The sequence below is a fragment of the Sciurus carolinensis genome, chromosome 11 (assembly GCF_902686445.1).
Source record: "Sciurus carolinensis chromosome 11, mSciCar1.2, whole genome shotgun sequence".
Lineage (NCBI taxonomy): Eukaryota > Metazoa > Chordata > Mammalia > Rodentia > Sciuridae > Sciurus > Sciurus carolinensis.
Genome location: NC_062223.1, coordinates 64,535,305 through 64,552,308, shown reverse-complemented (window position 1 = coordinate 64,552,308; position 17,004 = coordinate 64,535,305). Strand labels below are relative to the sequence as shown.

General features: G+C 47.9%; 1 protein-coding gene across 3 annotated transcripts in view; it reads left to right on the top strand.

Annotated features, from left to right (window-relative positions):
- Positions 1 to 17,004, top strand: part of Mical2 (microtubule associated monooxygenase, calponin and LIM domain containing 2) — a 208,942-nt gene that overhangs the window by 101,785 nt on the left and 90,153 nt on the right. For 2 of the 3 annotated variants that reach the window (XM_047516541.1, XM_047516542.1), the window contains exons 16-21: positions 7,157 to 7,225; positions 10,306 to 10,455; positions 11,831 to 11,953; positions 12,935 to 13,126; positions 13,311 to 13,412; positions 14,574 to 14,699. In XM_047516541.1, coding sequence (XP_047372497.1) covers positions 7,157 to 7,225; positions 10,306 to 10,455; positions 11,831 to 11,953; positions 12,935 to 13,126; positions 13,311 to 13,412; positions 14,574 to 14,699 — 762 coding nt within the window. The remainder of the gene's footprint in view (positions 1 to 7,156; positions 7,226 to 10,305; positions 10,456 to 11,830; positions 11,954 to 12,934; positions 13,127 to 13,310; positions 13,413 to 14,573; positions 14,700 to 17,004) is intronic. The other variant, XM_047516540.1, reaches the window with a different exon arrangement.

Below are 17,004 nucleotides of genomic sequence, written 5' to 3'. Positions count from 1 at the left end.
GATTCACCTGGCTTAGTCACTGGGATTATAGGTGTGAACTACTGTGCCAGGCTTTGGTGAATATTTTTAAAAAACAAACCAGATTAATGACTCAGGCACCTTTTAGGGGTTGGGGTGAGGTGATTTCTCACTTTGTCCAACGGTTACTATCAGGGACCTGATGGCAGAAGTGTGGCAGGGGTACTACATGTGCACGACTTTTCCATTCATTTTATTTTGTTCATCCATTCAACAAATGTTCAGCTCTACTGGATGCCAACTGCCCTGGGTAGTTTTTAGTCATGGTGCTGCTAGATCAAAAAAAATATCTAATAGTTCTGTTGATATAGTAAGTCCAGGTAAATCAGAGTATTTTGCAAGCTGTCTGGCAGATATTGTTGTGTTTCTCTAGAAAATTTAAAATATTCCATGGTCCCTCTGTGAGTTCCCGATGGTGCACAGGTGCCTTGGTACACAGTTTGGGAACCACAGGCCTAATGAGCAATTGTGATGTTATTTGAATGATAGCATCTCAATGGGAGATAGAATAAAACTTTTCTTGCTTAATTTGCTTGTTTTACTGATAGGAATAGGGACCCCAGGAGGCCGGGTGCCCTGACCAAGGTTACACACTGCTTAGTTGTAACTTGATTGCTTTGCCCATATGCCACATGTCCTTTGCCACTCATTAGCTCATTCATTAAGAGGCATTTCTCATGTATCCAGTGGTAGGACATGCAGAAGTGATGTGACCCTTGACCTTAGAGTCCAGCTGGAGAGATAAGGAGAAGTCCAAGACCAAGGTCAGAACCTCCGGGAACATGAGAATTTAAGGGTCTGGGAATGGGGTCAGAAAGCCCAGGGTGGAAAGCATTTCTACAAGAGAGGCCCCGGGGGACAGTGTTGGGCAACAGAGAAGCCAGGCAGAGTGAGGACAGAGGGCAGGTGACAGAATCTGGATGTGTCGGGGCATAAGGCTCATGTCAGAGGACTAGGACTGGATTGTGGAGTTGATGAGATGGCTGTGGGAAAGAGGAGAGAAGAGGAGAGAATGGGCCAGAGCGAGGCCCCTGGCGGGAGCAGGGAGGCTGGGGTGCGGCAGTTGAAGTGCCCCGCCAGGAGCTGGCTGTCTGCTCTTGGAGGCAGCAGGCCTCCGAATGTCTCTAAGCTCTCCAGGCCTGTCCTGCCTTCTCCTGCCAGTCCATCCCCCAGGGTACAGTGGGGCTGCCCAGCCTTTCTTCCCCTGATATGTGAGTAGCGGTCACTTTTTCCACCAAGGCCCGTCCCCTGCTCCCTGGAATGCTGCAGCAGCTGTTTGGCTAACCTCAGGAGCAGGAGGCTTCATGCCTCTGCCCCTCCCGGGCCCTAAGGAAGGATGGGCCAGTGGGGCCAGGGCTGCTGAAAGGAGGATTGGGGGTCTGCTGGGCTTTTCAGCAGAGCCCTGAAATGACGAACTTCACCAGCTGCTCTCCCCACGCTGCCTGAGCTGCCCTGACTCACAGCTCTCTGTGACCCCATCCCCAACTCCGTGTGCCCCACTGAGCCAGTGCTCTGCTCTAGCCCAGCCAATTCTCCTTGGGAGCCCAAGGACCCCTGCTTCAGGCTGCCCCTTCTGAGCAAGCCAGAGCCATCTTCCTGGAAGCTCTGAGTGCTTGCTCCATGCACCAGGATTCTCCCACAGAGGGAACTACAGAGGGATATGTAAACCTTTCAGTCACCACACCTTAGTTTGCAGAGTGACACACTTGAACAGCTGGTCTGGTGCTGGCTCAGGAGGTTGGGGGTGGTCACAAGGCCAAGTCCTGGATGGCTGTTGGGGCCCCCTTCCACCTCCTTCAGACTCTGCTCAGAATTACTGGGGAAGCTGGGGGGCTCTGCCCAGCCCAGCCCTGGCTCCTTGTCAACTGTCCAGCCTCCTGCAGGGTGTGTCCTTTGGCTGCCCAACTTGAGAAGGGTCAAGCCTCACACATCTGATCCTTCCCATCGCCACATTTAATGTCTGAAACTTGCCCCACTCTTTGGATAGGTAGAGAAATTTGGCTATTGAAGTAAGCGCCGGCCTGGGATTTCTCTGTTCCCTCTCTCCTCAGATCAGTGGACTGCTTCTGGGTGGCTGGGTGGATTGGCAAGTCTCCTAGGTCACACTGTGCCTTGGTCACCAATGAAACACCCTAACCTATTGATTACACAGGGAAGTACCTTCTCTCTGTCCTACCAGGTGTTGTCTTCTTATATCTGGATATTTTACTGGTAGGGGAACCTGTTTGCAAAAATCTTTGGCCTTAACTTCTGTTACAAGCAAAGATGCTGAGTTTACCCCAGAAGGATCCTGAATCGGCAGAGAAATGTCAGCACACATAACACTGAAAACCACACGTGCATCTTTGTCTGTGAATCAGGGCCCCAAGGTATTGGTGTAGCTAGACATGCAGAACTCACGTGCCTTTATGGAACAGAGATTATAGAATAGGTCACATCTGTGTGATTCTGTGCCAGGGGGCTCTACCCACACCATAGTACAAAGAAGCACATCTGTATTCAGCCACCCTCCATGCCCTCCTCCCCACCTTCCAGAGGAACATCCCGACATGGGAATTGAGCAGCATGTGCACATCTATTTACAGTGTGGCATCTTATTCTGAAGAGGATTCACTGTTGCCCCCCTGAGCCAGTCTTAAGAACCTCTCTCCCTCCTGATTTTCACTATTGATATGAAATTCTTCTTTCTTTCCTAATCTTATCTTCCTGGTACCTTCCAAATCCCAGCAAGACTTACCAACTTCACAAAGTAAGATTTTATCCACTGAGCATCTTGTTCACTTAGGGGAGTAACTTCCGCATCCCACCAAGAGTGGCATCCATTGAGTTGACTGGTTCTGAAGACTGGCTGGCCACAGCTGGGAAAAGAAGAGGAGCCTGGGGATATATTTTTCTCTTTAAAATCTTTTGGTCTGCTTCTATAAATCTGCCTGTGATCTGGTCAGCATTTAAAGGCTACTTAGCATGAAACAATTCCACGCATGCAGGTGACACCTGGACATACGTGCTTGGCCTCTGTCCTTCCTGTGTTCAAATATCACGCACCTACTCACACACTCACGCTGTCAGTACTCTGTCCACCCTAGACCTAATCACACATGGTTGATGCCTGTTTTTGTGGCCACTATAGTCATTATGCACATTATATTACATGCATATGCAGGGTACCTAGGTTTTGTCCCATTCGAACTCACTTTTTGGAGGACAACACAAAAGTTGTCACCTGTCCTGGAAGGTCCCTCCCAAAAGCCAGGTATGTAGCCTGAGGATTTATTCTGATCAGTCAGGTCTTTTTCTTTCAGCACTGATCCCAAGTACAGAGAAGTTCACGCAGCATGTTTCTCTCATATATCCACATCTGGTCTGAGTGGTCCTGGTGCCCTTTCCAGCCCTCCTCTTCTTGACCCTCTTGCATAGGCACTTTCCAAAGAACCAAAGATGTTATTTAAGAAAGTACCTCCTCTTTCCATCCATCCATTTAACAACTCAGAGCACCTGAGCTCTCTTCTCTGTCCTAGGGATAGAGCAGTGAACAAGACAAGCAAGGACCCTGCCCTAGGGAGCTTACCTTCCAGTGGGACTTACAAAGTTGTCAGTTCCCTTCTCTCAATTCTCCCACAGGATCTCCCCACCCACCCACCCAGCAGCCAAAACTCCCACTAGGTTTCTAGTCTTGTTTCAGACCTTTGGAAGCTTGTGCAAGTCAGGAGCTCCAGCTTCCAGGCTGGTAGCCCAGGGTTCTGAGCTGGTTTACAGATTGAGAAAACAATTTGAAGCCAAGCAAACAAACACATATTTAGGAAAGCTGAGGACTCAGTCAATATTCCAACCTCTCAAAAAGCTCCCATGTGCATCTGCAAAATGACAGTAATCACATAGATATCACAGCATTGCTGCAAAGATGCGTGAGCAAGTGCATGCTGTGGGTCCAGCCTAGGGGAGAGGCTCAGTCTGATATCTCACCACTCTTAGGGATCCTGAGGATGCTTATTTTCTGAAAAGATGAACAAAACTGTTTGGACTGAACACTTGGTTCTGTCCTGCAACCATTTTACAGCACACCAAACTTTTCATATGCATCTCCTTTGCTCCTCATGTGAGTTGGAAAGCTGGAATTATATTCTCATCCCAGTTTTACAGGTGGGGAAACTTGGACTTGGGGAGAATAAATTTTAATAAGTCATATATGTTGTAAATGTCAAGGCCAGAACTAGAATTCAGATGTTGAAAACCCTTCTACTAAAACTAAACCCCACTAACAATGTCTAACAACAGTGTTTGGTTTTGTGGTACTGGGGATAGAATTCAGGGCCTCGCACATAATAGGCAAGAGCTCTGTCACCGAGCTACATCCAAAGCTGCACTCTAGTTTAAGAAGTATTTTACATCTGTGATCATTAATCCTCAAAATAGTTTATGTGCTAGATACTATCAGATTCCTCCTTATAAGAGTAGTTAGGCGATTTCTCAAAGATCACACAGCCAGGAAGCAATTAGTTCCAAAACCCAAATCTGTGATTTCTTAAAGAAAGAGTTCTTCTGCTAGTGCTCCTGCCCATCTTTGACGCATCATAGCTACTCCCCAACTCCACCAGACCATAGTCTGCAATGGCCAATCTCTCATCCTTTGATCCAGATCTGACTTTCTCCACATTTGGGCTACACCAGCTAACTAAATATATAGTTTGCTTGCTTTAAGCCAAAATCACATTAACACAGGCAGTATGGGAACATGGTTATCTCATGCTAATCAAACAAATAATCAGATTGGCAGATATATGCCTTAATTTTTTTTTTTAAAGAGGGAAACCCATTAGTTTAATAAATGCCTTTTGGCATAGAGACTCTTTTGAATCCTTGGGAAACCATGATAAGAAAATGTTCTTAGCGTAAAAGAGCTGGAAAAATTAATAGGAAAAAGAAAGTAAGCTGTTAGTTTATTCTCACACTGTCTGACTGGCATGATAAGTGTTTACATGCCCCTGGTACTTCCAGTTCTTTGTAGAATAAGATAGGTTCAAGGGGATGGGCGTACTGAGTCAATTTTGGCTTTCCAAATTAGATAGACAGATAAGAACAAAATTAGATAAATCTCTGGGTTTGATTTTCTTAAGCTTTTTAATGTTCTGACCTAGGCCTTAATTGAGAATCCATGCTTCAGTGATAAATCCATAAGGGAAAGTAGACACCCTCGGGTATGTGTTGCTAACTTTTCCATGTAAACTGCATTTTATTGTCCCAGGATCAGGATAGATAGGGCTAAGGAGTGGAGTCTCCCCCTTTCCACTTTCCCCTAGAAGGATTTAGGGTCTTCTTGGGAACTGCTGGCTGGGCACCCTCTTCTAGGAATGGTTTTTGTGAGCTTGTGGATAACAGGGTTGAATCAGATATACACGGGTCCTGATTGATGGAATAATCCCACCCTGGACTGTTGAGTATAAAGGAGTAGGATGTGTTGCTCTTTGGGGAGAAAGTCAGCTTTTCATTTAAGGTGGGGAGAAAAAAAAAAAAAAAAAGAAAAAAAAAAACAGAAATCCTCAAGTCAATGAAGGGTTCCTGTTGGAGAACGTTCTGTACTTTCAGGGACTCCAGTATCAGGCCAGACTGACATTTGCAGGCTGTGAAGCTGGAGACCCAGCCAGCCTGTGCCTCTAAGACCCAATGCTGTTGCAAATAAGGTCATCTGTTTCTCTTGGTGTTCACCCAAAGGCTTGGGTTGAAATTATTCCCATTCACAGAATGATGATTTATGAGAAGTTTGAGCAAAATGTTGAAGGAAAGGCAGGGCCCTTTGATCTGTTATTTTATGCTCCCTGGGTCAAATTTTTGAACAAATATCAATGACTAAACTGTGGTTGATCTTTTTTTTCTAAAAAAAAAAAAAAAAAAAAATGGTGCTGTAAACAAGGGAAGAGGAGGGGCCCCGGGGAATGTTTGTTGGAAGCCAGTGGGTACAGAGTGCCTGGAGCTGGGGTACCCACAGCCATTGCTCTTTTAGGGCTGGTGGGGCGTGTACCTGGATTCAAGGTGAGCAGGTGGCCTGCAGCCAGCCCTTCCTCCTACATCCACAGTGGAGGGACGGCTACAATGTGATCTGGGCCCACAATGTAGGACTCTGTGAAAGCGTAGGGGACTTCCCGCAGAAGGGACAGTCGGTCGGTGGGGCATGGCTCTGTGGTCCTGAGGGAACTAACCACTGGAGGAGGCCCCAGAGCCTGGAGGGGCCTGGTGGAGAGGTCCAGCCCCAGGAGGCCCGTGCGGAAGACAGGCTTCCCAGCAGGATGCAGAGGAGGCTGCGCCCAACCTCTCCACCCAGCCTCCTCATTCCCTCACAGACAACTGACAGTGCCATGCCCTTTGGTGGCCTTGCAGATGTAAATGTTTAGATTCAGGCAGCAGCTGCAAGGGGTTGTCAGTTGGGCAACCATGCTCTCTATCGTGTAAACCAGAGATTCTTGTGAGAGTAAAGGGGTTCTACTAACAACTATGCTGGAGAGGGCAAGCAAAGGACAACTGTCAGGCAAACCGGGCTACATGGCCACTCTAACCCTCAGGCTATATCTAATGCTTATTTGAAATTTAAAAAAATATATCATGATGGAGACTGAATTGCAAACCTAATTTGCCAACAAATCCCTGGACAGTTCGTTCAAGTCCTAAGAATAATCCCAACGAGGCAAACCAGTGTTGCCTCTTGTAGGAGAAGCTCCTAAGGATCAGAAAAAGACCCAAGGATGTCTCTATAAGGAGTACAAAGGGCTATGACCCCAAGGTCACATTTTAATAGGACAGTCCCTGCCCTGCCTGTCACAGGGATTCTGTTTGCCTTAGAATGTCTTATCATGATCATTTGGGATGCAATTCCTAACCATTCTGAGCAAACCTGACTCCCTGGGTCAGGGTGGGGGACAGGAAAGGCTCCCTCCTCCATGCCTGAACATACCTCTGTGATAGCATTTGTCATGGTACAAGGTCACTTATTGCTGTGTCTACTTTCAGGCTGGCGGGCAGCTGTTTATAGGCAGGGATACTTCTATGTGCACTTTTAGTTCAAGGCCAGGCGTGTGACCTTAGGGATATTAGTGGAACCCAACCCCTCGACAGTCCTGAGCTCACCATGCTTTTTTGATCTTTGCAGGTAGATGGTCAAACTGAAGAGAATGACATGAATAAGCGGAGGCGGAGAGGCTTCAATAACCTGGACGAGGTTTGTGAGCACAGGGTCAGTTTAAACACAGGCCTGTTTCCTGACCACCAGTGGCTCAGGCCTGCCCCACCGTGACAGTAGCCCTGGCCTTTCTTTTGTTCTCATGAACCAGTTGGTTCCAGGCTTGGCTTGATGGAATCACAGCTGGGGTTCTGGTCCTCGCTTCACCACTTACTGGCTACATAACCTTGAGAAACATAATTTCCCATGGTGTGGGTCCTGTCTTTAAAATGTGATGGTACATCTGAAGTGTATGAAGCTTTGCAGGATTGTTAAAGATTAATACGAGGCATAGATAGATCTGAATGTGGAATCTGACACATACGTTAATCAATATTGAATCACTACTAATAAGTAGGAAGGAGGCACCAGCAGGCCTACTTTGCTCTTAGTCTTTATATTCTTGTGTTTTCTGCACTTTTAGTCTTTAATGCAAAAGTCCTGGAGCTCGCTAGTGCCACCTTCTGGTGAGAGGGAAAATTGCAGTCAATTTTGTTAAAAGAAATCTAATTTCTCATCTGTTTTTGAAAAATTGGTCAGTGGAAAAAGTACCAGTTCCTGCTCCTCAGGCAGCAATTTAAAGAGAACTGAGCTATACACTTCATTTTTTGAAAAGTCATCCTAATTCTAGAAAAGCAAGCATGCATATGTTGATGAAGTGTAGGGTGCCAGCGTTAGCAAGTCTACTGGCCGATGTCAAAGTCATGGCTAGAGGCGTGGCATTTAACTTGAATAGTACATTGACACCTGATTTATAGGACTTAAAGAGACTTTTCTATTTTGTACGGTTGAGGAGGTTTTGTTGCTGTATTTTTTAGGACATTGTTGTTCATGTCTGTGGCTTGCCCGTCTCAGGACAGTGAGCTATATAACGAATAGAGCCAGGAGGCTCACCTCTGGGGAGTGCAGCTGCCTGTTAACCCATTTTCTCACAAAAGAAGCCCGGAGTTAGTTCAGCTCACATCTTAAAGCCCTGTCCACAGATGTTCAAATCACCTCTGTCTGAAGCCTTTCCAGGGCTTCTCCAAGCTGTGGCTTCCCACTCTCAGCTGCAGTGTTAGTGAAAAGGCAGCCAACAGGGAAGTAACCCAGAGAAGGAGGGGTTGAGCTGTTCACAGGGCTGAGGCGTGCTCCTCCCAGGTCTCAGGTGACTTTTCACCTTCCTGCCGGTGGCTGGCCCTTGCCTGCTCCCCAGAAGCTTCTCAGGTTCACTTTGTCTTCGGGAGTCTTTTCCTGCCTTTCACACTTGACCTCTTGAGGGGTTGTTTATGCTGCTTCTGCTACTGGCATCACGAGATCTGGAGTGGGAAGAAATCTGCTTTGCATCCGTCCCTCTGAGATGGCTCTGGCCTGTTTTCAGAAGCAGCTGTTTGGTTTAAAGTCAGTTTTATCAAATCCATAATTCTTTCTAAATTCTTACTACTCAAAGCGTGGTCCCAAGATCCAGCAGCATCAGCATCACTTGGAGCTTGTTAGAAATTCAGGGTCTGGGACACAACCCAGACCTGGAATTGTATCTGCCTTTGATGCTCTGTCCTGGGTCATTTGTTGCACATTGATGTCTGAACGTGCTGACCTATGTCCACTGTGTTGACTGACTTTGATCTACACATAGTGATCGCCCAGTAAATACCCTTTTCCCCCTCCACCTTGTACTGGTGTGCATGGTCACATTTCACAGTTCAAAATGGGGGTGCCCACATGGTTTCCTATGCAGCTGTCACTCTTAGGGATCCTTCTAAAAAGCAATTGAGTCTAGCTTCTTTCTGTGAATTTCTTCTAAATGAACACATGTTCATTGTCATGAGAATGCTACTTCTGTGGGGAAGAGCCCTTGTCTCCTTGAGAACACACCCACTGCCCAATGGCATGGTAGTACCATTTGTTTCCTTGGTGTGTGGGAAGAGATCCTTCAGGAAGGGGGAGCAGACATTCTCATGAAGCCCTGATAATTTTCAAAATTTTATTGGTAGAGGATGACCTTACTTGGAACTCTATTTTACAAAAGAGCTTAACTAAGCAATCGAGGTCTACATCATCACTTATGAGTCATACACTCCAAAAGGACAGAATGAGGACAGCCCTTTGGATGCCACAGAGGCATCCTTCCCCAAAACCCATTGCCCCAGTCTAACCACAAGAAAACATCAGACCAACTAAATTGAGGGACTTTCTATAAATAGCTGCCCAATACCCTTCAAAAGTATCAAGGCCACAAATGACAAGGAAAGATGGAGAAAGTATCACAGCTTGGAGGAGACTAAGGAGACTAAGGATGACCAAATGCAGCATGGGATCCTGGATTGAAGCCTGGAACAGAAAAACAGCCTTAATGGAAAAACTGATGCAATCCAAATAATGCCTGTGGTTTAGTTAACAGTAACATGCCCATGTTAATTTCTCAGTTTTGATAACAGTACTGTGATTGTTCTAGATGTTACATTAAAGGCAGCTGGGTGACGGGTATGCAGGATCAAGCTGTGCGGTCTTTGCAACTTTTGTGTAAATCTAAAATTATTTCTAAATTAAATGTTTTTTTAAAGACAACAAACACTAAGCAGTCCTGGTTGATGTTGGGAAGCAGGTACAGAAAAGAAAGGAGAAGGAAGCTAGGAGCCTGTGTTTTGCTTGACTGACACCACCTCTTGCTTTCTTTGTCCCTGCTACGCTTTACTTCTCAGCCTCATGGCATATTTTGAAAAATAACTTATGTGACGCTTCTGTATTATATTTGATTTTTGCAATAACTGCTTGAATTGAGTTACTCCTTCCAGTTTATAGATAAGGAAACTTCAGAGAAGCTAAGTAGATTGCCAAGGTCGCAGGGAAAGTCAGAATTCAAATCCTAACTGTCTAACTCCAAGCCCACTGCATCCTTCTTCCAAATGAAGATGTATTCATTTAGAAGAAACTCACGTGAGACTTGTCTCAGGGTTGCTGGCTGCGTCTGCCTTGCTTTCTCAACCCATGAAGAAAGCCCTGCTTTGAGAAACCAGTGGCCTGTCCAGAGTCCCCAGACACCTCCCAGATAACCAGGGTTCCAGGATCCAACCTCCAATATGCCGTTTTGACTTTTGCAGCCGTCAACCTTCTCCAGCCGTAGATTGGGCACCAATCAAGAGTACAGCAGCACTAAGGAAGGTGGAAATCAGAACAAAGTCAAGTCCATGGCAAATCAGCTGCTGGCTAAGTTTGAGGAGAGCACTCGGAACCCCTCGGTCCTGAAGCAGGTGAGTCATGTCAGTAGACCTGCCCTCCTAGTAACCATTAACCTGCTGGGAAGCCAGCAGTAATGTTCAGGCTAGGGATGGACTGAGCTATGCCAGCCCGGCCTAGTGCAAAGGAATCTTGAGCTGCCACAGACATTTCCATGAAGCCAGATGGCAACTGTTTTACACCTTGAAGATCATGCTATCCTGCTGCAGGAATGCAGCTCTGCCCCTGCAGCATGAAAGCTACTATACATGATGCCTGAACAAATGAGCATGACCATGTTTCAATAAAACTTTATTTATAACCAGCCAGATTTGGCCTGTGAGCCATAGTTTGCAGATACCCATTCTCCATGAAAGAAATCCATTCCCTAATTTGGTTTAGCTTTAAAACCATGACTTGATTTGCAGCTCGTTTTGAAATGTTACAGCTTGAGGGAGCTTTTGAGATGCTGGTGTGTGGGAGTGGGCTATCTCAGTCCATGGTGAGAAGACTCCTCCAAACCAGAGGAACTGACTCAGACACCTACAGGGATTTGAGCCAACTCCCCAGTGTTCCCTGGTACTCTCTTCTCCCTGCACCCTGGTCAGCTGGCAGGGCCACTGCGTCTGTCCAGGATTAGTCTGGACTGGAGCAGGTTGAATGCTGCGGGTCACACTGCAGGCTTCACTGTGACTCTGGCTCCGGGTCTGTGCTTATGGTTCAGATCCCCCACTGACTTTCATTTGGGATGTTGTCATATTTCAAAAACCTTGGGGAAAGAGCTTCAGTTTGTCTATGGAGAATACTTGTGCCATGACAGAATTAGGCTCCTCTCAGGAGGACAGTTTCTTGGCTAATTAGCATTAGAGGCAAATAACCTCTTGGTCTTGGTGTGGACCATGCCCCTCCCGGACTAACCAACCTTCTCCAGAAAGGGGATTATTATAAGGGACATTTCTCTGAGACCACTAATTCTCTACAACTTCTTGAATGCCCTTGCTGGAGGCTTGGCCTCCTGGAATCCCCAGGTGTTGGTGAGTGTTTGGTTCCTCCAGAAGGACTGGATTGTCCCTATCCTGGAATGGGCAGAAAGCTCTCCTGTCTCCAGGACTCTGGGACTGATTTTGACCAGAACCAGAGCCCAGTGTCTGAGCCAGAAGCAAGGCCTGTGGGATTCACACATTGTCCAAGAGGAGGGGACTCCAGGCTCTCTGTTCACATGGACAGAGAGCCAGGCCTCCAGTATCCCAGCTGGGCCTGGCTTATAGAAGCCTGGCTAGTTCTCTCTCTGCCCTTGCAAACTGCACCTCCCTGCTCATCTTCTCGCTTCCTTCCAAGTGTCTCATTCTGATTCACCTTTTCCTCCATGTCTCCTGTGGCTGCTTTTCGGACTCACCTTTCTCCTCCCAGGAACACCGTGTTTCAGGGATAGGTAAGCCTGTCCCATGCTCTTCCTCCGACCCTCCTGTAAACTCCCACTGCCCCAAGCCAGAGGAGCCCACTCGAAGCCCATCACCACCTCTGAAAAGGCAGGTAGGGCTCCCTCCAGCAGATGCTGTTTGGCTAAAGGCAGAGGGGACTTTGATCTGAGGGGTGGGATCAGTGGCTCCCTCCACCCACCACATAGGACTGATTATAGATTCTTTGGATAAGTAGACATAGCTTAAGGTGACCACCCTTATATATAAGATTAACCATGAATGTAGCACTTGAAATAGATGCCATTGATTCCTCGACCAGTCAAGGGTATCGACTGACCAACTCTTGGTGTTGCTGCTTATGGAAAACAAACTGCACCATGTGGGATATTTTATGGACTGCCCAGTGACACTAAGCTGTAGGCCCAGCCTGACTGAGTGAACAGGCTAATTTCCAAATCAATGAGCTGTGGTTGGAATGGGCATGGGTGGCCACGTGGCTGCACCCATTGAAGGAATGAGGCTGGGGTGTGGTCAGCCCTTCCCATGCAGGACCTGTTAGTGATCCAACAGAATCACTATGAGGGACCACAGACTCCAAAGACATCTGGTCAGCATTAGGTATTTTATGCTGCTTCTGATGGTAAATTTGGAGTGGAGTAGGTGTGGATCTGACTCAGCGATTTTATGTCTGTGCCACAAGGACCGCCTAGGGAACTTTTTAAAAAATGTAGTGATGCTCACTCAGACCAATCATTCAGCATCTCTGGGCTTTGGGCCTAGACTTGGGTATTTTTTTTTTAAGATGATGATAAGAATAGGTGATTTTGATGTACAGCTAGGGCTAAGAACCAGGTTTTGGCTCCAGGGTCAGGGGTGAGGCCCAGGATGTGTTTTGTTAATGAGGGCACCAGGTAATTCTGAGCAGGTGGCAGAAAGGCCACCCCAAGACCCATTGGGAATCTTTCTTAGGGTGTGCCTGGTATGTCCTGTCTCGGGTACTCCTGGGGTTGCTGGTCTGTAGGAGGGTCACAGGAGGGAAGGAGGCTTCTTCTTCCCTCTCTCCCAGTTCTCCTCTGTGCTTTTGACGGGGCAGGTGCTCAGAGAGCTCAAGCAAGTGCCTGCTGGCGGGGAGTATCCTAGCAGGCCATGGAGGGCCAGGGCCAAGTCCGACCTGCAGCTGGGTGGGCCAGAAAATCTCGGCACCCTGCCTCCTACCTGCCAGGGAGCCCTGGCCCTTTCTGGGGTGCTGCGGCGACTGCAACAAGTGGAAGAAAAGATTCTCCAGGTGAAAGATCACTCCTCGCTCTGCCTGCATCCCCATCTGTTGACTTCCTGTCCTCCCTCCACCTTGTCCTGATCACTCCCTGTCCTGCTGAGTGTGGAGAGTCTCCTTCACCTCTCCCCAGGAGGTCACCCTCAGAGTCTCTGTCACTATCTCTTTTCTTTCTCCTTTCCCACCTTGACTGCAGAAGAGGGCTCAGAACTTGGCCAACAGAGAGTTTCACAAAAAGAACATTAAGGAGAAGGCGGCTCACCTCGCCTCCATGTTTGGACATGAGGATTCCCCACAGGTAAACCCGGGGCTTACAGAGCCTGCAGGAACCCAGGTGCTGGACATCCAGCCAGGCGACTATGAACCAGCCTCTGGAGCTTGGTTTCCTCCTTCCTCTTTCTCATAGTACAGTGGCTATTCAATTTTCAAGCCACTAAATAGTTTGAGCTGGCATTTAAAAAACCCCCAAATGCAAAGATTCAAAGTATTCAAAGTCAATACATCATGACAAGGAGAAAGTCAAGGCAGGAAAATAAGCTCAAGTCCATGGAAAATGTTACCAAGCAGAAACACAGGCTGATATAGCCTAGAGAGTTTTGAAACAGACTCTGAGCTTCCTAAGGGCCACTGCAAAAAGGGAATGCTGGTCAGTTGCAAGACTCACAGTGCCTTTAAGGTGAAACCAAACCAGGTGCTTGTGCCTGAGTGATAAGACCAAAGACATGCCATAATCTGGGGTCTCCTTTTCAAAGGGCAGCATCAAACTAGGATGAAAATCCTTGCATTACATAGGATTATACAGCTCCCTCCAAACCAGTTACTTATTTTGGAAACCTGTAGAAAAGAAGGTAGTTGGAAGAGTTGATAATGAGGCCCATGATGGGTGCATGTGTGAAGCCCTCTCCTCACAATCAGCCTGTCTCTAGAACATTCTCCTCTGCTGCTTTCACTCAGTCTCCTCCAGTCCCATGACCTCTGCTACTTGGGATCGATACTTCACATGTAGTTCAATTTTAGGGCTCCACGTGGCTGCCAGGAGGCCAGCACAGTTGTCTACCCACAGCTGCAGAGGTCCCTGCTGTGTCCATCTGCCCCAGAGAGGGCCAAGGTTCTCCCTTCCTAAGCTTGCAGCTGCTACTTTATACCAAGCTCCAGGGTGAGGGCTTCAGGAATTAGCTGGTGTCTGCAGCAGATGTAGGCAGGAACAGAACAGATCTGCCTGAGCTATTTTAATGTGAAAAAGGAGCTGGAATAGTTGCAGCCAAATGCAGTGTAAACCAGGAGCCACATAATCCTGCTTGGCTCCAAAGACAGGTTTCTGTTTAGTCTTGAGAGACTTGAGAGACAGGCCCAATGTCTTCCCCCACATGAAGCACAGATAGGGCTGCATGAGCGAGGCATGCAGGGCTGTGCACGCCCCGGGGATAATCCTAGTTTCCTCTATCTCTGTTCTGTGCAGAACAAACTACTCTCTAAAGGCCTGTCTCATACTCATCCTCCGTCTTCTCCCTCTTGCCTTCCGTCTCCTGATCCAGCTGCTACTTCCTCTCCACCGACTGTTGACTCTGCTTCTCCTGCCAGAAAGGTAGTTGTCGTGAATCATATGCTGCCCCACCCCTTGCATGTTCCAAGATGTTCCCATGCTCTGCTTGGCCTGCACAGACAAACATCTGGAGCTTGGCTTGGCTGGGATGAAATTTTGTAGGCCGTTTGACTGCAGTCCTGGATTAGGTTTTGGTTTTGTATTAGAGCACACAACACAGTACAGGCCATGTGCAGAACACCTGCCAGACCGTGCTCATTCATCCAGGACTTAGCCAGGGACCCATCAGATGCCAAGCACTGTGCCAGATGCTGAGAAAACAAAAAAGGGGGAGGTCTAGTTCCCTGACTAGTTTGGAAGAAAACAGTACGTTATCATAGAAATAAGTCATTATTTTCCCTTTTCCTTTCCCCCCACCTTTTGCAGTCCTGGGGATTGAACCCAGTGCCTTGCACATGCTAGACAAACGCTCTGCCACTGAGTTTCATCCCCAACCCAGAAGTCATAATTTTACTATATGCAATTGCTGATATTTGACTGGTTTGACTTAACAAAATGACAATTCCACATTGTAAACCTTTTACTATTAATTCTATAAGAGGTATAAAGGGCAAGATTGTAGGAACGTGAGAAGCCTTGGAAAGATTCACAGAGGACATAATATGGAACTGGGTGCTGAAAGTCACACAGGAGGATTTTGCTAGAGAGAAGTGTAGGGCTAGGATGTGTTAGAGTGGAACTAGCCTGTGCAAAAGCAGGCAGGCAGAACTGGCAATAACTAGAAAGACAGAACGTTTGAGGTGGCCTGGATTTGGGACTGAAAGTATTTGGGGAGCCGTGGAGAGCAAGGGTGAAGAGGAGCATGCTCTCTGTGTGAAGGAATCTCACTTCTCCCCTCTGGGTTATAGCAGTCATGGAAGGACCTGCTCTGTGTTCTAGAAGAATGATTGAGGTAGCCATGCAGAGGTTGGCTTGGAGGCAGGGAGCTGACTTTGGTGAAGAGGAGGCAGGGAGCTGACTTTGGTGAAGTACATAATGAAGCTCATCCGTGAACAGCGATTACATTTGGGTCTGAGCACTATTTCACCTCTGGGCTGATGAGTCCCCAGCCGGACTGTGCTCCTCTGGACACACCCAAGCTGTCCAGTGCCCACCGAGGCTCAGTGTGCAGTGCTGAATGTCCCCCTGTTCCTGGAACTGCTGGTCTGCTTCTGTACTGTCAGACTGATGCACAAGCCAGTTGTGCTATTACATAAGGGAAAAATTAGAGGCCACCTCCTGGTGTGTACCTGGGGGTTCCACCCCAGTGACACCCCTCTGTGGAGAGAAGGTAGGGTTCTCAAGAAAGGGGAAAGAGTATTACTTGCTCCACTTGCTGAAAGGTCCCCAATGTGGGTGTGAAGCACCCCCAGAAGAGCAGTAGGAGGTGACACGGAAACACACACTTGCAGTCTTAGTAGCCATGGTTGAGATACCCAGCATCCTGTTCCAGGATAGCCCTGGGTCAGCTGTGTGTGTGTAAGTCCCCCACCATTTTCTCCCAATATAAGAATGTTCCTGACTGTCATGATAGTGAGCTACATGGATGGAGACGGGCCTTTCTGTTATCACCATCCACAAGGTTTCAGGACAGCCTTTTTGTCCAGCTAGGCAGGGGAGCATGACCCCAGGGATACTTCCTGCTGTGGGAAAAGGTCATTGGCATCCTCAACTGAATGGAACAGGCAAGGACACCTGGCCACACACTGGGGTATGGCCTATTCTAGCTGCTGGCCAGCCCACACCTTATTCTCCCTGGCTGGGTCCCTCTGCCTGCCTGGGCCCTTCTGAGTAGAGCCTCTCTGATCCCTGTTTTTCTTCCACCCCCAGGAAGGCCTGGCTTGGTCATTGTCCTTCACGGCTGAAGGCAGTGCTGGGCAAGAGCAGCCCCCTTTCTTCTCAAGCTCCTGCCTTGGCTCCCAGTGGCACTGGCTCCCCTAAGCGATGGCAGGCTGGGAACAGGGGGAGACAGGCTGGTCTGCTTCTGTACTGTCAGGCTGATGCACAAGCTAGTTGTGCTATTACATAAGGGAAAAATTAGAGGCCACCTCCTGGTGTGTACCTGGGGGTTCCACCCCAGTGACACCCCTCTGTGGAGAGAAGGTAGGCCAGCCAGGGTCGGACAGAGACTTGCTGAGAATAAGCTTATCTCCCGCCGCATCCTCAGCAGTCCCTGTCGAGGCCTTCCCCTGGAGCTCTGCAGACAGCTTAAACCAGTGTCACTCGTTCAGCCAATGAGTGGACATTCATTCACTCAACAGCTGTTTATCGAGTGGCGCTGTAGTATTGGGTGCTTGGGGCCCTCGGG